The sequence below is a fragment of the Plecotus auritus genome (assembly GCF_963455305.1).
Source record: "Plecotus auritus genome assembly, chromosome: 5".
Taxonomy (NCBI): Eukaryota; Metazoa; Chordata; class Mammalia; order Chiroptera; family Vespertilionidae; genus Plecotus; species Plecotus auritus.
Genome location: NC_137776.1, coordinates 107,504,305 through 107,525,581, shown reverse-complemented (window position 1 = coordinate 107,525,581; position 21,277 = coordinate 107,504,305). Strand labels below are relative to the sequence as shown.

The window sequence follows — 21,277 nt, the reverse complement described above, 5'->3', positions numbered from 1 at the left end:
TCTGAGTACTTTGGCATAAGCTATTTACCCTCTGTTTAGGGAGGCAAAATGCAAATCATTGACTTTTAAGTGTCCTTGGTTTAGGGAAGACAGAGTTTTCTAGATGGTTGCAAACTGCTGTTTAAATATCTCCGTTTCCCTGTTCTGCTTGTCCTGGCGTACTGGCCTGTATCATTTAATTAATTTCCTTTTAACATTTCTCTTTTCCTTCTTATTACATACACAACCTTCACAAATTTCACACTTCCAAATTAGCCTTTAAACCTTCCTTCTATGTCCTTCAAAAATGCAAAACCATGCCTCAGACTTCCATTAAGTATTTCTACTCTAATATTCTTTCTTTCTGTCACACCTTCAGCAACTTGTACTGGCCTTTTCTTTTCTTTTTTTCTTTTTTCTGTAAAATGTATTAGAATTCTTCACTTTTAGAAACCTTAATTTTTCAATGATTACCAAAAAGTAAACAGTATGCATTTCTTAGCTTTACATTTATGAACGCATTTTAAATGCACTTTTACTTTCAAGAAAATATACCTTCAACAAAGTACAAGAGACCTTCTGTGATAAAAACTAAAAGAAGGCAAATTAAAACGTGTAACATTGTTAGTTTTCTGTTTTTGCCTTTCTTATTTTTATGTACATAGATTTTCTGAGCCTCTTTTAACAGCTTTTGTATACTTCTATTCTTCCAGTTCTCTACCTTTGCAGTTTTCTTGAGATGTCAGTCCAACTATTGGTGACAAAATGTAATTTTTAATATTTCTTGGCCCAACAGGTCCACTTTGGAAGAAAATTTAGCAGTGTCTTACAAAACTAAATATATTCTTACCATATGATCCAGCAATCATACACACAGGAGTTGAAAACGTATGTCTAACATAGAAATGCACACTTTGAAACCTATATGTTCATGTTGACTAATGTCACCCCAATAAATTTAATGGAAAAAAAAAATACTGCATACCAATGTTTACATCAGCTTTAGTCACAGTTGTCAAACTTGGAAGCAACCAAGATGCCCTGAGGTAGTTGATGGGTAAATACTGTGGAGCATCCAGACAATGGAATGCTATTTGGCACCAGAAAGAAGTCATGAAAGACAATGAGGAATCAGAAATATATATTGCAGTTGACCCTCAAACAACATGGGCTTGAACTGCATGGGCCCACTTATACGCAGGCTTTTTCAATAAATACCTCTACTGGTGTATTTTGTTCTTTTTATTATTGATTTTAGAGAGAGTGGAAGGAGGGGGGAGAGAGAGAGTGAGAGAAATATCAATTTTTTTGTCCCACTTATTTATGCATTCATTGATTGATTCTTGTATAGGCCCTGACTGGGGATCAAACCCACAACCTTGGCATATCAGGACGATGCTCTAACCAACTGAGCTACCTGGCCAGGGCCATGATCTGTAGTTGGAAGTCAGTGGATGTGGAAGGTTGACTGTCTGCATTGATCTATGCCATTTTATGTAAGGGACTTGAGCATCTGCAGGTTTGGGTATCTGCGAGGGTCTTGGAACCAACCCCCCTTGGATATTGAGGGTAAAGTTTTGGGGGAGTCAACATTATGAGAGGATTTCCTACTGCATGGAGGGGTGTGGGGGGGGGGCTAAGTTCTACATTGTTCAAGGATCAACTGTAGTAACTGAGAGAAGACAACCCACAAAGTCTACATATTGTATGATTCCAACCATATGACATTTCGAAACAGGCAAAACTATGGAGACAATTAAAAAATCAGTGGTTATAAGAGTTGGGTGAGAGGGAGAGAGAAATAGATGAAGCACATAGAATTTCTGGGGCAGTGAAACTATGCTGTATGATACTACAATGGGTACATGTCATTAAACGTTTGTCAAAACCCATAGAATGTACAGCCCCAAGAGCGAATGGTAATGTAAACTACAGACTTAGTGATAATGATGGGTCAGTGCAGGTTCATTGATTGTAACAAATGTATCCTCTAGCTCGGGATGTTAATGCTGGAGAAGACTGCATTTACAGGGACCAGGGATGGACAACTCTTCCTATTTTCTGTCAATTTTGCTGTGAACCTAAAACTTCTCTAAAAATACAGCCTATTTTTTTTAAAAAATTATATTTATTTCCCACTTATATAACAGGTAGCAGGGGTTTTGTTCAATTTATTTGATTATATAATTCTCTCTTTCCCTTATGTGAAATTTTTGATTACTTCTTTGCTTTATCCTACAGAAGACATATAATAGTCTTGAAATCACAATGCTAATACTAGCTACTACTAATAATACTATTACAAAGATTTTAAGATTTCTTTTTTTTTTTTTAATCAAAATACCCTTCTAGGGATGTAGAGTAAAAAAATGCTGTTTTAGAGTCATTTGAAATAGTTCTTCAATATGTGGATATGCCATCAGCTTGGAATACAGCTATGTTCATATGTTCATTTATGTTTATTTTCTCAATTAAGGGATTACATTACAATTGAATTAGCCAACAAAAAGGTTCATACTAGAGTCAAAACTTACTTTCCTACTTAACTCTGTGGTTTTCTCTCAGTTCATCCACTTTTTTCAAACAGAAGAGTTCACTGGACCTAGGACATAGTAGGTGCTCAATAAGTGAGTGTTGATTATTAAATGGATGAATGAGTAAACAACTAGACTCACCGATGTAAAGTTCGAGGCGCAGGAAACGGGAGTCAGAAACCAAGATATATTAAAAGGAGGCTTATTCCGCAGTAAGGAGCGAGATTCCTCACTGAGGAGGTAGAGAAACCAGGAAAACAGGGACGGGAGGAGAAGGAGGGACCCAACCAGACTGCCTCCTGCAGATCAGAAGGGACAGCAACACGTGCATGGGTGGAGAGTCCTTTTAAAGGGAAGGAACAGGAAGGGGTGGGCCCCAGGGCACTCGGCGGCGCTGATTGATGGTTCAATGTCCCGGGATGTCTTGGCGGCAGACCCCGGTAACGTCATAACTCCACCCACCAGTTGGGGGGAGGGAGGATCTCACAACCATCATGACTTCTCTTCAGTGTTGGCTTTCCCAACAATCCAAACAAGTAGATTACAATTCAACATGAAATGGGAATGTTTCCTAAATCTAAGAATTCCTGCATTTCAAACTGGCTTTTACATAACTGATGAAACATTATTTCTTCATCTGCTTACTAAATTGTTTACTACTTACTAACTTCATAAAGAAACACTCAATGACCTGGACTGGCAAGTTTTAAAGAAAAGAATAAAAAGGTTCTCTTTGCCGGGCTGATGTGGCTAAGTGGTTGAACGTCAGCCTATGAACCAGGAGGTCAGGATTGATTCCCCCACAGGGCACATGCCTGGTCGCTAGCTCAGATCCCCAGTAGGGGGCGTACAGGAGGCAGCCGATCAATGATTCTCTCATTGATGTTTCTATGTCTCTTTCCCTCTCCCATTCTCTCTGAAATCAATAAAAATATATGTGTATATTTTAAAAATATAACTCTACACTTAAGATCTGTATAATACACCGTTAATGATTACTTGGAAAAGAAAGTGACAGGGGCTGGGTTAAAAACGGAATATAAGCTAACACAGTAGCAATGCTATTGGATCCTAGATATGGTTGCCCTGGGTAAGAAAATCCTCGGCACCTGGTTCTCCTGAGTAAGAACTCAAGTCAGCCCAAGAGACTGCTTTCTTCCTAAATAACACTTTTCTCGCCTCGGACCCATCTCACTCTTCCTACCAGGAGTGTTTCTGTCAGCAACGCACAGGCATCCAGACCTGCGGAGCCGGGTGGAAACCGAGAGCCGCACAACCTCACCTCGGAGCCGCTGGACGCGAGCAGCTCAACCCAGTGACGCGAACTCTGCGCTGCCCGCTTCCCCCGCGCCCTGCGCCTCTCGCCGCGCCCCGCCTCCCGCGCGCTCCGCCTCCCCAAGAACCCACCCTTCTCCGCTGAGCCCCGCCTCCCCGTGACCCTGGCGCCCACCTCGGCGCCTATGTGTCCCACCCACTCGGGGCGTGAACTCGGGCCCGGGAAATCAGGACGCGATGGCCGCCCCGGCCCTGGCCCCGATCACGCGGCAGGTCAGCGGCCGCACCGCCACAGTCCCGGTTCCGAGCGGCCCCGCCGCTGTTGCCCTGGTCCCGAGCGACCCCGCGCGCGGGCAACCACTGGCCGACGCCGTGGCCGAGCTTCCCGTGCTGGACTCGAACGGAAGGCGGGTGCCGTTCGGCGCGCTGTTCCAGGAGCGCCAGGCCATCGTGGTCTTCGTGCGGGTGAGCGCGGGCGGCGAGGCAACCGGAGCAGGGACCTCGCCCGCAGCTGGGGTGGAGGTTGCTTCCCCAGCCACGGCTGGGAGACACTTCGGGCCCTGGAGGGTCGGGTCGAAGGCGGTATCCGCCCGGCCCTTCCCATGGCAGCCCACTAGGGGCGTCCGGAACGCCGGGCGGACTCTCGCTTCCCAGAGGCGGAAGGGACCACTAGCCGCCAAGCCGAGGCCCTTTTCTCCGCAGCGAGGAGGCCTAGCGGGGACGGGGTGCGGCCCAGCTTTAAAGCACATTGGGCACCGCGATACCCTTTTCTACCCAACGTGGGTGCTGGGTTAGCGTCATGCGAAACGAAGCACTTGGTCTTTGCTGAACCCGGAGGGTGTCTGTCGCTAACTTGTTCTTCTTGCCGGTTGGGGTTTCAGCATTTCCTGTGTTACACCTGCAAGGAGTACGTGGAAGATCTAGCCAAAATCCCCAAGAGTTTCTTACAAGTAAGTTTCCTGAGAGTGAACAGCAGCGTGCCCTGCCTCAGGGGACCTTGTGCAAGTCACCTACATTTATAAGAAGTGCAGTGGGGGTCGGTGAGGAGCTGCCTTAGACCCAGGTTATCACCTTCCCGCACCTCTCCAGCACCTCCTAACAGGGAGGGACGCATTAGACATCTATTCCTGTTTTCATGTATTGGTTACTGCGGCTTATAAACATACTAACCACAGTAATACTTTTGATGTTACCTAGTAACCTGCCTATTCACAAATGTTGAATGATAACGACATGACCAAAAACACAAATGCTGGCAATTATTGAGATTTCTTTCCTTAATTTTGTAATAAAAACACCACATAGTTGCTCATTATAGGAAAATACTAATATATCTTAAAGGTGAAAAATTGTATTGGTAATGGGGTGCACATTCCACATCCCTGTGACAACCAAACACATGTGTTTTTCGTCAGGCACATACATAGAGATTTGTCCCCAGATGAGCTTTCGAGTGAAGGCATTGGGCAGCCTTTGTAAAACTCAGATCTGTTTTCCCCAGACCTTACCATTGGGATGTGAAAAAATAAAACTGATTAAATAATACTACTTTAATCATTTTTATTCTTTGCTAAAATATTTTTATTGATTTGTTTTAGAGGGGAAGGGAGAGGGAGAGAGAGAAACCTCATGTGAGAGTGAAACATCAATAGGCTGCCTCCTGCACGCCCCCTAGCGGGGACTGAGCCCACAGCCTTTTGGTGCGTAGGACAACACCTAGCTAACTGTGCAGGACTATTCTTTTTTAAAGCACACCTTTGGGGGGAGTGTAGAAAATTATTGACTATATTAAAGTTCTTACTTAGCAAAAGATCATCAGAATGAAACATTTTACCATACATTTCTTTGCTTTGACTCACATACTTTTCCCATTTATTCCATGGGAATGGATAAGGGGAAGTTGTAGGAAACATAATTTCTAATAGTATTTACATGTGTGTTTTTTCTCCTAAAGGAGGCAAATGTCACCCTTATAGTGATTGGACAGTCATCCTACCATCATATTGAGGTAAATGTATAACAAATTGAAAAATTAACACATTAAAACTAACAGACATAGCAAGAATATGATTTGAACCACTAAGTGTAGGTTATATTTACTGAAATTAAGTTAGATTATAATTACTTTTCTCTCACTTTTTTCTTATAAAGATCTCACATATTCTCTTTTTGTAGCCTTTCTGCAAACTGACTGGGTATTGTCATGAAATCTACGTTGATCCTGAGAGAGAAATTTACAAAATATTGGGAATGAAAAGAGGTGAAGAAGTTACCTCCTCAGGTAATTTACACATGACATGTCTCAAGTAGAAAACACTAATGATGTATTTTTACATTTGAATCTACATGCTTAGGGGAACAAATGGTAAGTTAATAACTCAGACTGTTTTTTATGATTCCTGTAAGCAGTCCAGATACAGCAGACCCTAAAACAGTGGTTCTCAACCTTTCTAATGCCGCAGCCCTTTAATACAGAACCGCTAGCAGGGTCGCCTAAAACCATCGGAAAACACAGATATTTACATTACGATTCATAAAGTAGCAAAATTATAGTTATGAAGTAGCAACGAAAATAATTTTATGGTTGGGGGTCACCACAACATGAGGAATTGTATTAAAGGGTTGCAGCATTAGAAAGGTTGAGAACCACTGCCCTAAAAGATTCCTTTCTGGGGGTATAATGACATGGAAAGCTGCGAAGTACTAAACATAAAGAGCTGTGGTGTGTGTGTATGTCTGTCTGTGTGTGTGTGTATAATGAAAAAGACTTTAAAAGATATTGCAGTGCTAACCCCAACTAATGGAAGTGAGAAAAATGGCTTTTATGTGTTTTTAAAATGAGTACATTTTACTTTTATGATTAAGAGAAAATTATTGCTTAAGCTAATATACTTTTACTAGGGGCCCAGTGCACGAATTCATGAACCTTGAAAGGAACTGTGGGCTGCGAGGCTGTGGTGGGCACAGGGGCGAGTCGCAGCCCATCCTCTGCTCCTCCCTGGCCCCTCCTGCTGCGGCCCCTGTCCCCTGTCTGCCAGCAGCCCCGCTCCTGCCACCACCACTCCCAGGCACTGACAGCACTGACTCTGCTCGTACCCGCTGATGGTGTGGAGCGATTGGGCCGGTGCCAGCAGCAGGTGCGAGTGGAGCCGGCGCCGTCAGCAGGTGTGAGTGGCGGCTGCTGCCCCAATCACCCCTCAGGAGCAGGGAGAGGTGGAGAAGCCCTCAGAGGTAATCAGGGCCAGCAGCTGCCATATGCACCTGCTGACGGCGCTGAGCGATTGAGGCCAGCGCTGTGTGCTGGCAGTGGGTGCCAGCAGCGGGTGCGAGTGGTAGCTCTGGTGCCGGCAGCGGGTGCAAGCAGGGTTGGTGCCAACAGCAGGTGTGAGCGCCTGGTGGGACCGCGGTGCGTGGGAGCAAAGAATTTTCAGTAACCACCAGAGGCTCACCCCGATGATAGCGACCAGTGCCCCGTCTTGGTCTCGTGCCCCCGTTCACCTGCTCCACCATCCCACCATGGCCGATGCCCACCATGTTTCGCTCATGCCCCCTGGTGGTCAGTGCACATCATAGCGACCTGTTGTTCAGTTGTTCCGCCATTTGGTCTATTTGCATGTGAGGGTTTTATATATATATAGATACCTTATCTTCATGACTTTGAATATTTTATGTCCTTTCATTGATTAAATCTTGGTTTCATTTGAAGCCCAACTCAAAGGGGCTCTTAATAGCTCTTCGAGAAGGAGTAAATGCTCCCCTCGCTGTATTTTAACAGCACCTTGTACTTCCTTGTATACTTAGTTATTGCGCATAAAGGGGCTGGGAGTGTAGTTAGTTGAAGAGTTTGATGTTTTATTCACCATTATGTGGTCCACATTCCCTGCCCTTGGCACAATTCTTTATAATTAATAGAGCTTAGTGAGCTTCAAGTGAACTGCTAATCTGTGGTTTAGGTAGGAAGAAGTTGGCTCTGAGATGCCAATAAGAAAACTTGAACTCAGATCATTCATCTCCACAAACATTATCGAGCTCTCGTAAGTGACAACCGCTGTGCTGGGCGCTCTGGGAGGTGGTGATAGAAGACAGACACAGCCCTGCCCTCCCGGCACATCCTCTACTCTGAGAGCCAGAAGCAAACAGCTCATTCCGATCCAGGTGAAGGGTTTGTGAGAGAGGAAAGCATGTACTGGGGATACCTGTGCCAGAAAAGCGAGGGGAGAGCGTATCTGGGAAGGCTTCTCAGAGGAGGAGGCGTCTAAGCTCACTTTTAAATATGTTTTTTTTTTTTCTTTAGAGAGAGGAAGAGAGAGGGAGTGAGATATAGAAACATTGGTTGGCTGCCTCCTGCATGCCCCCTACTGGGGATCAAACCCCCAACCCAGGCATAGCTTCATGACAGTACCCAGTCAGTTGCAGGAATGGACCCAGTGACCTTTTGTTGCACAGGAGGAAGCTCAATCCCCTAAGCCACATCCGTCAGGCTAAGCTCACTCTTGGGGAAGTCCAGGTCCCTGCATCTGGCCAGAGTCTAAAAGGCAATTTGGGAATTGGTGAGCCAAGAGACAGGTTGTGGCTAATTCATGCCGAGTATGGGGTGACATGCCGAGGAGTTTGGGTTTGTTCTGGAGGCAGTGTGCGGGTGGGGCTCGTACAAGTACTTAAAGTGGACAAGTTATGACACAATCACAACCCAGAGTGGAGGAGGAATTGGAACCCACCACCAGAGCCAGTGATATTAGTGAGAAGGTTGTAATGAAGGGCGGGAAAGAAATGACAGGCCTGAAGTCCTAGGGGTGGCTGGCAGGAGGGGGCGGACTGGGGAGCTGTTTATGAGCGAGTTAACATGACCCATTTCTAATGTTTTTAAAGAAAGCAACTTAAACTTTACTAAAGCTGTTGGTGAGCTGGCATAAACACTGAGTTCGCGCCTTTTCTCTCTTTAGTGTAGGAAATTTCAGCAGTGCAGTGTGGACTTACTCTTTGATAGGCTGATTTCCAGTGCCGCAACGGAGTCTCAGTGTGTGAATGGACTCTGTCTCACTTAGCACTTTAGATGTAAACTGTGAGTTTCACTTCAGTAGCACCTCACCATGCATTGCCACAACAAAGATAAGGATTTGAATTCTAGACAAAATATATCCTTGTGATTATAAGAGAGGGGATAGTCACATATGTTAAGCCTCTTTGACCCGTGTTAAAGTACTGTATTTCCAAACAGAAAATATTAGGTTCTTATATAACAATTTTTAAAAGTTCCTTCCTGAAACAGTATAAATGTCAGAATAGTCCTCCTTAAAACCAACACACTAAAAAGTACTATGCAGCTATAAATTTATTTTGTTATTATTTTAATCCTCACCCGAGAAGTGAGGACATTTTTTCCATTGATTTTAGAGAGAGGGGAAGGAGGGGAGAGAGAGAGAGAAACATTGATGTGACAGAGACACATCCATTGGTTGCCTCCCACAGGAGTGTGCTTCCCAGCAAAGACTGTTAAATTCTAGGCTGTGGAATCTCCTTCAGTTGAAGTTCTAACAATTCAGAAATATCAAATGACATCTTCTGTGGACAGGAGGAGATAGTTTGGATTTCTGAATATTTATTTTAGGTGAAGAATCCTATAAAACAGTAAAATTTAGTCTTTTCCCCATGTCTCCAAGTGAATTCGCCTGTTTGTTTCTTGGTAAGATGACTGTCCATTTTAATGTAAACATGAAAGAGAGGAGTTCACAAGATGAAGGAAAATAACAAGTTTCTGGGAATATTAAGAAATCAGGCAATTCGCCCTGGCTGGGTAGCTCAGCTGGTGAGAGCATCATCCCCATATGCCAAAGTTGCAGGTTTGATCTCCAGTCAGGGCACATACAAGAATCAACCAATGAATGCATGAATAAGTGGAACAATCTCTCTCTCTCTCTCGCTTTCTCGCTCTCGCTCTCCCTCCCTTCTTTCCCTTCCTCCCTCCCTTCCTCTCTAAAGTCAACAAATAAAAAATTTTTTTAAAAGATATCCTCAACCAGGGACACTTTTGCCCCCAGGGGACATTTGACATTGACTGGAGAATTTTCAGTCATCACATCTTGGTGGGTAATGGGTGCCATGTCATCTAGTGGGTGTAGAGGGCAAGGGTGCTGCTAAGCACACTACATTGCACAGGACAAAGAATGCTCTCATCTGAGATCCTTCTTGGAAGGCTGAGAAACCGTTCTTTGAAGGAAAAATAGACAAGTCGAAAGTTAAGATGAAACACAAGAAAGAGAAGGAGTAACGTTACCTTTTAAATATCTAATCGAATATAAAATGATAGCATCTAAAGACACTTTCTAATATTTCAGGACCAAGCCCCCATATAAAGTCAAACATACTCTCAGGAAGCATTTGGAGCCTGTGGCGGGCGGTGACCGGCCCTCTTTTTGATTTTCAAGGAGATCCAGTTCAGCAAGGTGGGACCCTCATTTTAGGTCCAGGTAAGCATCAAAGCCCAGACCCAAAGAACACTTCATGTGCTTTAGAAGTGCAGGGGCTACCTGCTTTCTTCATAAAACAGCGACCACGTTAAAATAGGCAGCTTGACATTGTAGCAGTCAGGATGCTGTGCTTTCTCAGGGGGCACCTTGTGTTTTCGAAGGCTTGTGTGTATTTTGACGTCTGTCTATTGGATGTAATGTGCCCATCATTCCATGCCCGAGGGTTTTCAGGTTTTGGGACAGGAAGTCAACAGTGGTTTGGTGGACTGTATGTGGCTATAACACTTGAAAAAAATTCAATGGATGCCCTGGCCAGGTGGCTCCCTTGGTTGGAGCGTCATCCTGTACACCAAAGGGTTGCAGGTTAGATATCTGCTCAGGGCACATACCTAGTTGCGTGTTCTATCCCTGGTCAGTGCGTGTATGGGAGGAAACTGATGTTTCACATTGATATTTCTCTCTCTGCCTCTGTCTCTCTCTCTCTCTCTCTCTTTTTCTCTCAAATCAATAAAAAATATCCTTGGTCTCACTGATGTGGCTCAGTGGTTGAGTGTGGACCCATGCACCAGGAGGTCGTGGTTCAATTCCAGGTCAGGGCACATGCCTGGGTTTTGGGCTCTATCCCCAGTGGGGGTGTGCAGGAGGCAGCCAATTGATAATTCTCTCTCATCATTACTGTTCCTATCTCTTTCCCTCTCCCTTCCTCTCTCTGAAAATCAATAAAAACATTAAAAAAAATAAAAAACATATCCTTGAGTGAGGATTGAAAAAAAAAAAAAGGAAGTTCAGTTGATGGAGTAGCTTTGTGTGGTAGGTGTTCTATAGGGCCCAGTGGCTCAGCCTCCCTAATTACCTGAGGTGGACACTTTTGGTGCACCCCTTTGTGGACTGTGTGCACAGGCTTGTAGTTAAGTCTTGATTGTTGTTGGTATCACTGGGAGGAATTGACATCCAGGCCAGTTGGCTGTGAGGATCAGCTGTGTCTACACTGGGAGAACTTCTGAGCTGGAGACACTCTTATGAGACAAGACTTGCAAAATTGTGAAAGCCTCTGTGCTCAGCTTGGATGGGGCGGAGTCTCAGGGCGGAGCAGACAGCCTTGGCTTCCCGTCAGCCCTGCCCTATGAGGCCCCTGGGTCTCAGTGTCCCTCGGTAGTCGCTGTAAGCACCTGGGAAGCAGCAAAAATGCAGAGACAAAGAAACAGATCACAAATGAAAGAAATGGAGGAAAGCAAACGACTGGATATAGAGTTCAAAACCACGGTTATAAGGTTTTTCAATAATTTCCTAGAAAAGGCCGATAAATTTAACAAGACCCTCAAGGATATGAAAAAGGACCAACTAGAAATTAAACATACACTGTCTGAAATAAAAAATATTATACAGAGACCTAACAGCAGACTAGAGACCGCAAGAATCAAGTCAAAGACTTGAAATACAAAGAAGCAAAAAACACTCAGCCAGAAAAGCAAAAAGAAAAAAGAATCCAAAAATTTGAAGATAGTGTAAGGAGCCTCTGGGACAACCTCAAGGGTACCAACATCCAAATTATGGGGGTGCCAGAGAAGAGAGAGAGCAAGATACTTAAAACCTATTTGAAGAAATAATGACCAAAAACTTCCCCCACCTGGTGAAAGAAATAGACTTACAAGTCCAGGAAGCGCACAGAACCCCAAACAAAAGGAATCCAAAGAGGACCACACCAAGACACATCATAATTAAAATGCCAAGAGCAAAAGACAAAGAGAGAATATTAAAAGCGGCAAGACAAAAACAGTTAATTACCTACAAGGGAGTACCCATACGATTGTCAGCTGATTTCTCAACAGAAACTATGCAGGCCAGACAGGAGTGGCAAGAAATTTTCAAAGTGATGAATAGCAAGAACCTACAACCAAGATTACTCTACCCAGCAAAGCTATCATTCAGAATTAAAGGTCAGATAAAGAGCTTCACAGGTAAGAAAAAGCTAAAGGAGTTCATCACCACCAAACCAGTATTATATGAAATGCTGAAAGGTATTCTTTAAGAAGAGGAAGAAGAAGAAGGTAAAGATAAAAATTATGAACAACAACTACATATCTATCAACAAGTGAATCTAAAAATCAAGGGAATAAGAAGTCTGATGAACAAAATAAACTGGTGAATATAATAGAATCAGGGGCATAGAAAGGGAGTGGACTGACAATTCTCAGGGGAAAAGGGTTTGGGGGGTGGGGGAAGAGACTGGACAAAAATCATACACCTATGGATGAGGACAGTGGGGGTGAGGTAAGGGCAGAGGGTGGGTGGGAACCGGGTGGAGGGGAGATATGGGGGGAAAAAAGAGGAACAATTGTAATCATTTGAACAATAAAGATTTATTAACTTTAAAAAAAAAGGAAGTTCAATGGAGCTGAACATTCCAAATAGGAGAAAGTCATCAAGCACTTTTTTTGGGTCAATAGATGTGTCAATCTAGGTAGTTCTAGACGGGATTTGCTTAGTTCAGAAAGCAAGTCAGCCCCAGGGATAGCTCATTCAATAACAATCACTAAAAGCCACATGCTTTCGATGGCTTTATTGATCATTTTGGAACACCTGAAATTCCTTTGGCTCCACTCTGCTAAGTGGTTGAGTGCTGAATCTCTGCCACCTTCCAGTACTGCAGTCAGGGACAAACACTCACACGTGACAGTGCCAAAAAGCAGTTGTAAACTGTTTTTCTTGGTTCTTCTTCCTCTTTAAAATTGTCCACGTTAGTGAGTGTAGCTTCTAAGAGTTACAAAATTTACATTTACTTTAATAAATTCCAGATAGCTAGAAGGAATTTATAGAGAGGATTTTGACCAAACATTATGACTTTTTGGCCTTTTGCATGTGGAACACTACAACAAGCTAAACTCTGTTACTTAAGCTCCCTTTCCCTCTCGAGTGTACACCAGTTAGACTCGCGAGAAGAAGCCATGTTTTATGAAGGAGTCCTATAATTTGCCTGGAACAACATTAGCCACATTTCCGATGGACTCGTTTCCATCCTTAGATTGGACCGTGTTTTTCTGAGCCCCTCATCTCCACGTATCGGTGTCACTGGACCACACGTTCAGTTGTGTAAGGATGGAGAGCGCAGGGAGAGTGTCATTTGTGTCCAAGTTGAGAACACACTTACTAGGAGATTTTGATACTACCTCCTGGAGGAAATAGAGCTCCTCTAAGGAAAAAGCCAGGTGTGTGTATTTATACAAATCTATATCATGGTTAAGCCAGTATTTCATTTGCCTTATTTGTATTATTTGATAATAAGCCAGTTTATATTAAATCTATAGTGATGACTAGAGACAGCAGATAAATACAATGCAGAAAACATGCCTCTAATAATGTTTCCTTAATCTACTGTTTTAAGTTAAAATTCTTATCTTGAGCCCAATAATATAAGTAAACAGAACTGGACTATAAATGATAACTTATTTATGTTTGAGCAGTAAAAGAATTGTAGACATCTAAGTCTATCCTAACTGATTGTCTTAATGTCCTTATTTTCAGCTTCTTTTGGTCTACAGTTATAATGCAGATAGCCTTTTTTTTTAAATATTTTTTATTGGGGGGTGGGTGAAGATGTACAAAAGAGGGGAACACCTACAATAATGTCAACATTAAAAATTTTTAATAGCCTAAACCGGTTTGGCTCAGTGGATAGAGCGTCGGCCTGCGGACTTAAAGGTCCCGGGTTCGATTCCGGTCAAGGGCATGTACCTTGGTTGCGGGCACATCCCCAGTGGGAGGTGTGCAGGAGGCAGCTGATCGATGTTTCTCTCTCATCGATGTTTCTAGCTCTCTATCCCTCTCCCTTCCTCTCTGTGAAATATCAATAAAATATATTTTAAAAAAATAATAAAATAAAAAAATTTTTAATAAATAAAAATAACAAAAAGATACTTGCAAAGTAAAAAGAAAAATATCTTTCTTTTTTATTTTTAGAGAGAGAGGAAGAGAGAGAGAAATATAGATGTGAGAGCAAAACATCAACTTGAAAGTGAAACATCAATGGCTACCCTGCACGCCCACTACCAAGCCTGAAACCCTGGCATGTGCCCTGACCGGGAATAGTATGGGCAATCTTTCAGTGCACAGGACAATGCCCAACCAACCGATTACACTGGCCAATGTGCAGATAGCCTATTAAATCAGTATTTGGGAGTGAATTTTTTTAAGCGAGTGATTTATTCCATTATTACATTTAAGAAACAGATGTGATTTTCCAGCTTGCTATCTATGTCAGTTCCATTTTCTGCCTGTTTGACAGGATATTTTATTTAATTATAACCTAATAGAAGGTCATAATTTAAGAACCGTGCCCCTTGGATTTCATAAACAATAAGTATCACTCTTATTTAACCATATCCTTATCATGCTTTATTACCTTAATTTAAAATTATTATGGCACTACACATAGAATATAATGTACTCTGGGTGATTAATTTTTTCCTGTGGATTAATTAAAAGTTGACAAGCATCCTTGATTCTAGTAAGCAATAAATCCAATAGGTAATAATGTATGCAAACCTCTGCCTTTTATTCTTATTGTCTTCTAGGTCACTACATCCATTTTATACACCATGACAAGAATAGATTGGATCACAAACCCATCAACTCTGTTTTACAGCTTGTAGGAGTCCAGCAGGTGGACTTCACAGGCAGACCTTCAGTTATCCATGTGTGACAAACAGACTGTCACTTTCAGACGGACCCTTGAGATGTTGTGTGAAATGTCGGAGTGTATATCCTTGTGTAGTGTCTACTTCGTCAGCCTTTGAGGAGTTCTGAAAACATAGAGACATGTACCAGTTGAACCGCATGCTGAGAAGCATTGATTGTCAAAAATGTGATGTATATTTCTAATTTTATGGCTTTTAAAGTTTTAAACAAAATTTTATTTATACAAAATAAAACTTTTTTTGTGTTTTTTCTTTGTTATTCCTCACTTGAGAATATTTTCTTTATTCATTTCCAGAGAGAGTAATATGGAGGGGGAGAGACAGAGAGAGAAACATCAATTGAGAGAGACACATTGATTGGTTGCCTCCCGCATGCACCCTGACCCTGGACGGGGATCGAGCCTGCATCCGAAGTATGTGCCCTTGACTGGAATTAAACCTGCAACCCTTCAGTCTGTGGGCCAATGCTCTATGCACAGAGCCGAACTGGCTAGAGCCAAAATAAAATTTTAAAAGCCATAAAATAGTAAATACTATTCTTTATCTTATATTATGGTATATCCATTCAATGAAAGGTTTTGGGGGGCCATAGAAAGCATAAATCCTTATGAAGAACATATAAGGGGAAAGTTAAACAATTCAACACAATTTTATCCAGTGGAAAAAGTAAAAGGATATTAAATTCTTACCTATTATATAATATAATCACATTTTTATATGTATTTGTTTATATTTTTGTATGCTTAGAAAAAAAGAATCTTTTTAAAATTTATTATTTGTTTTAAGCCTGACCCGAGGATATTTTTCCATTGCTTTTTTAGCTAGAGTGGAAGAAAGGGAGGAGGGGAGAGAAAGAGAGAGAGAGAGAGAAATATCAATGTGAGGTAGACACATCGATTGGTTGCTTCCCACATGTGTCCAACCAGGCCTGGGGAACAAAACTGCAACACAGGTATGTGTCCTTGACTGGGAATCAAACCCAAGACCCTCTGGTGCCTGGAATGATGCTCTAATCTCTGAGCAACGCCAGCCAGGGCAACACACCAGAATCTTGCTTGTAGGTATCTCTGTATGGCAGGATTTATTTTCTTTTTCACACTATTCTATATTTCCCAACTATTACATAGTGAGCATTATTCATTTTTTGGCCAGGAAAAGGTCTTTAAAAATTACATGAAGGATAGTATATTCCTACGCAACAAGCTCCAGGTCCTCAACGGTGCCATTATATAGGCTGCAAGGCCATATACACTGAGTGGCCAGATTATTATGATCTCTGAATGCATAATAATCTGGCCACTCAGAGTGTGTGTGTGTGTGTGTGTGTGTGTGTGTATATATAATATATATATTATATATATATATATTAGAGGCCCGGTGCATGAATTCGTGCATGGGTGGGGTCCAGCCAGCCTGGCCAGGGGGAGGGGACATGTGCAGTTGGCCGGCCTGCCTGCTGGTCGAACTCCTGGTCAAAGGGACAATTTGCATATTAGCCTTTTATTATATAGGATATACTCGGAGTGGCCAGATTATTATGCGTTCAGAGATCATAATAATCTGGCCACTCAGTGTATTTCTATCACAATTGCTCTACTCGGAGGAAATAAGGCAAACCACACCTTTCCTATAGTCTGTTCAAAGCACCTTGTCACCCACACCCACTATCCATTTCACTAGGACCTTTTTTGGGGGTGAGGGCAATTCTCTGATTATCAATGGAGTTGAGCATCTGTCCATAAGCTTTTGGATATTCAGGTTGTTTCACTGTGGATCACCCATTCACATCCATTTCAATTTTCTCCTGTGTCGTTTGACTTTTCCTTACTGGTCTGTAAATCTATACACATCCTGGACCCTAACTGTGTGTCAGTTACAGGCACTGTAGACATCTCCACTCGGTCTGCAGCTTGTCTTCTCACTTGGTTAGAATGTGCTTTAGTATTTGCCAGGTTTATTTTTAATATCGTAAAATTTTCCCTTTATGATTTATGGGTATTTTTGTTTTATGTGAAAACTCTCTCTTTACAAAAATATTCTTCTGTGTTCTTTTTAAAATTTTACACTTCTCTTCCACATTTGGTCTTTAATGCATATGAGATTTACTTTGTGTGTGCTCTGAGATAGGGATTTAATCTTATATTCTCTATAGTGAGCATTGGTCCAGAATACTTATTGAATAGTTCATTGTTCCCTATTATTCATAGTGCCTTGCCATTAAATTCAAGTTCCTACATATGAATGGAGACCTCAGAAATTCATCCCTCAGGATTTTTTTTGGTGGGGGAGGGGGGCGGGGAGAAAAATATGTTTTAGATATTTAAGATACATATTTAAATTATGGTGGACATGCTTTTTTTTTTTTTAAGGGAATTTTAAGAATTGCTTAGCGCTGGCTGGTTTGCTAAGTGGTTAAAGCACTGAGGGTGGCGAGTTTGATTCCTGGTCAAGGGCACATACCTGGGATGCAGGTTCAATCCTTGGCCCCAGTCAGAGTGCATGAGGAAGGCAACCAATCAATGTGTCTCTCTCCCATCGATATCTCTCTCTCCCTTCTGCTCTCTCTAAAAATCAATGGAAAAGAGATCCTCAGGTAAGGATTAACAACAATAAACAACAGGAAGAAAATTGTTTAAACTAAAAATACTTTATAACTTAAACATACACTGTGATTTGTTTACTTTCTAGACAGCTTCCATTTCTTACCCCCAAATTGCTTTTATTTAGTGGATTGTCATCCTTTATTTTTTCTAGAATCTTAATATGAAGAATCCCAGAAATTCTGATAAAAAGTATCTCAAAGTCAAAATACAGGGTGGAGCAAAAGTAGGGGTTTATAGTTGCTCATATGGAAAAGAATATAATAATTAACAAATAATAAACTCTGTTTTGTATACTCACAACTATAAACCTACTTTTGCCCCACCCTATATTGGTAATTATTAGCAAGTATAATACTGCATTGAATTTACAATTTTTTTTATCTAGCATATGAAGTCACACAAAAATATATATTTAAAGTATCCAAATATTTGAATGTATTTTCATGTACATATACATGCACAATCATGTTCTTAATAAAAATAAAATTGCTCATAAAATTGAAAATTAAGCAATTTTGTGCTATGTTTTATAGTAAGGAAAGACTGGTGGTAACCCATATCCTTTGCTGATTTTAGACTTAAAACTGCTGAGTCATAGCTTACATAAAATTTATATACTTACAAATGTACACATTTTTTCTAAAATATATAAATGTTATTTATGTGACTTCTGGGAGGTATAGTTACATTTATAATACAGTGGTAAACTGCCTACCCAAACAAATGTTTAAACTTATAATAGGTGTTACAAAATATATAAACACTAGAGGCCCAATGCACGAAATTCGTGCACTTGGGGGTGGGGGGCGGGGAGTCCCTCATCCTGAATTGCGAGAGGGCATAGGCCAGGCTGAGGGACCCCACCAGTATACGATCGGGGCCAGGGAGAGATGCGGGAGATTGGTCAGCCAGGGAGGGACTGCAGAAGGGCTTCAGGGCGTGTGGACCCCAGCAGCAAGCTCACCTACTGGTCAGAGCATCTGCCCCCTGGTGGTTAGTGCACGTCATAGTGAGTGGTTGAGCAGCCTTAGCATATTACGCTTTATTGGTTGAATGGCTGATCTGTTGACCAGACACTTAGCATATTAGGCTTTTATTATATAGGATTCTCCACATCCAATAATATACTGGATTCAAAATATCTTAAAACCTTACTGCAATAAATACATAGAATACTGGATAAAAGAATAACATCTAACATGTATATGGTGTTAATTATTTGCCAGATACTATTTCAAATGCTTTACATACAGTATATTAGCTTTATAGAATTGATACTATCATCATAATCATCATCATCATCATTTTACAGAGAAGAAACAACATCATTTTTAAAGCTGAGTTCATAAGAAAGTGAAGAACTCCAGCAGGCTGAAACGAGGCACTGACGCCATGGGCTGCCCTTAGGGTTGTAACCATCCCAGGAATTAGAGAAGGCTAATCCTTGGCCAACTCCAAGGCCTTGCAGTGGAGAGTTAAAGGCTACAGCATAAAGTACAACCTGTGACTTATGCCTAAGGGCTACAGCAGTGCAAGAATGGGCTACAGCAGTGCAAGAATGGGCTACAGCCGTGCAAGAGTGGGCTACAGCAGTGCAAGAGTGGGCTACAGCAGTGCAAGAGTGGGCTACAGCAGTGCAAGAGTGGGCTACAGCAGTGCAAGAGTGGGCTACAACAGTGCAAGAGTGGGCTACAGCAGTGCAAGAATGGGCTACAACAGTGCAAGAGTGGGCTACAGCAGTGCAAGAGTGGGCTACAGCAGTGCAAGAGTGGGCTACAACAGTGCAAGAGTGGGCTACAGCAGTGCAAGAGTGGGCTACAACAGTGCAAGAGTGGGCTACAGCAGTGCAAGAATGGGCTACAGCAGTGCAAGAGTGGGCTACAGCAGTGCAAGAGTGGGCTACAACAGTGCAAGAGTGGGCTACAGCAGTGCAAGAGTGGGCTACAACAGTGCAAGAGTGGGCTACAGCAGTGCAAGAATGGGCTACAGCAGTGCAAGAGTGGGCTACAGCAGTGCAAGAGTGGGCTACAACAGTGCAAGAGTGGGCTACAACAGTGCAAGAGTGGGCTACAGCAGTGCAAGAGTGGGCTACAGAAGTGCAAGAATGGGCTACAGCAGTGCAAGAGTGGGCTACAGAAGTGCAAGAATGGGCTACAGCAGTGCAAGAATGGGCTACCATCACACCCATCCATAGACCAAGGAACCCAGTGAGGACACGTGTTGTAAGCCTTCTGTAATGAACAGTTGGGGCAACAAGAATTACAATAAAATGAAAGTGAATGTTTAATTTTTAAAAATCAAATACTTTTGTTTCTCAAGATTAATGATGAGCTAGTAATTGAATAAAATATTTGTTTTTGTTACCATCTACTTTCTTGCTTTTTAAAATAAGTATGTGAAACTGAAAATTTTCCTCTAAGCACTGCCTTATCTGATAGCCCAAAAGTTCTAATAAGTGTTTTTCATTTAAAACAATTTCTGGAAATTGTACAATATTGATTTACTTTTTGATAAAATAGATTTTTTAAAAAAAGATATACATGCATTATTGATTTAAGATAGAGGGATTTTAATTTCTCTCATATTTGCAATTTTGTTTTATTGTACAATAATATCTCTGCTTTGTGGAATTTGTTGACATTTGCCTAAAATACTTTTACATTTTATTAATGCTCCAAGGTCCTTTAAAATGAGGAAGAGAAACATCGATGTGAGAGAAAAACATCAATTGGTTGCCTCAGTTGCCTCCAAGTACTGGCCTCAATCTGGATCGAACCTACAACCTAGGTATGTGCCCTGACCAGGAATCCAACCAGCAATCTTTTGGTGTGCAGGATGCTGCTCCAACCACCAAGCCACAGCCAGGGCCACACCACCAGACTTATATTTCAGGAGCAGTGCTCTAGAGCAGGATTTCTTCAATGGGGTACTGACCTGTGGACCAGATAACACTATTTTTGTGTATTTTAGGATGTTTATCAATATCCCTGTCTTCCATTGATTAGATGACAGTAGCATCCAGTTGTGATAATCAAAAATATCTCTACACAGGTTCCTCATAAAATAAAAAATAAGTACCCCTTCTGGGTATTTATCTGAAGAAAATGAAAGCACGAATTTGAAAAGCTATGTGGACCCCTATGTTCATTGGAGCATTGTTTATAATAGCCAAGATGGAGAAGCAACCTAGGTGTCTATTGAAAGATATGGAGCAAGCAGATGTGAAAGCCCTAGCCGGTGCGGGGCAGGTGGTTGGAGCGTTGTCCCATACACCAAAGAAAGGTGGCGGGTTTGATTCCTGGTCACGGCACATACCCAGGTTGCAGGTTCCATCGGCACATGCTGGAGGCAAATGATCAACGTTTCTCACATCGATGTTTCTCTTCCCCTTCCTCTCTCTAAAATCAATTTAAAAATATGTGACATATTCTTTATCCATACCTATAAACACACAATAGAATAGTATTCAGCCATAACAAAGAATGAAATCTTGCCATTTGAGACACCATGCGTGGACTGGAACAAAGTGCAGTGTGAGGAATGTTAGGAAAGTAAATTTCCTATCTGAATAGAGATGACATCTCAAATGAGTGAGGAAAGGTGGGACGCAAATATCACAGGGATAATGAGATGGTCATCTGGGGAAAGAGTTAGGTCCATCTCTCACACCAGAGCAGGATAACATACAATGTGAGTATTCAAGATCTAAATGCAAAAAATAACAT

At 41.9% G+C, this 21,277-nt stretch overlaps 1 protein-coding gene across 3 annotated transcripts; it reads left to right on the top strand.

The window, feature by feature from the left end:
- Positions 1-3,983: 3,983 nt before the first annotated feature.
- LOC308247753 (peroxiredoxin-like 2C) lies at positions 3,984-19,918 on the top strand. Of its 3 annotated transcripts, XR_013960551.1 has the most exons (7): positions 3,984-4,253; positions 4,670-4,738; positions 5,743-5,796; positions 5,964-6,069; positions 10,124-10,255; positions 18,865-19,564; positions 19,629-19,918. XR_013960551.1 is itself a non-coding variant. In XM_080667264.1 (6 exons), the coding sequence occupies exons 1-6, from the start codon at positions 4,026-4,028 to the stop codon at positions 18,885-18,887; spliced, it is 612 nt and encodes a 203-aa protein (XP_080523390.1). In that variant the 5' UTR covers positions 3,984-4,025; the 3' UTR covers positions 18,888-19,918. The 3 variants fall into 3 exon arrangements, 2 of the variants coding, with proteins under 2 accessions (XP_080523390.1, XP_080523389.1); XM_080667264.1 differs by having other exon boundaries at positions 18,865-19,918; XM_080667263.1 differs by lacking the exons at positions 18,865-19,564; positions 19,629-19,918 and adding an exon at positions 14,827-15,696.
- Positions 19,919-21,277: the final 1,359 nt, after the last annotated feature.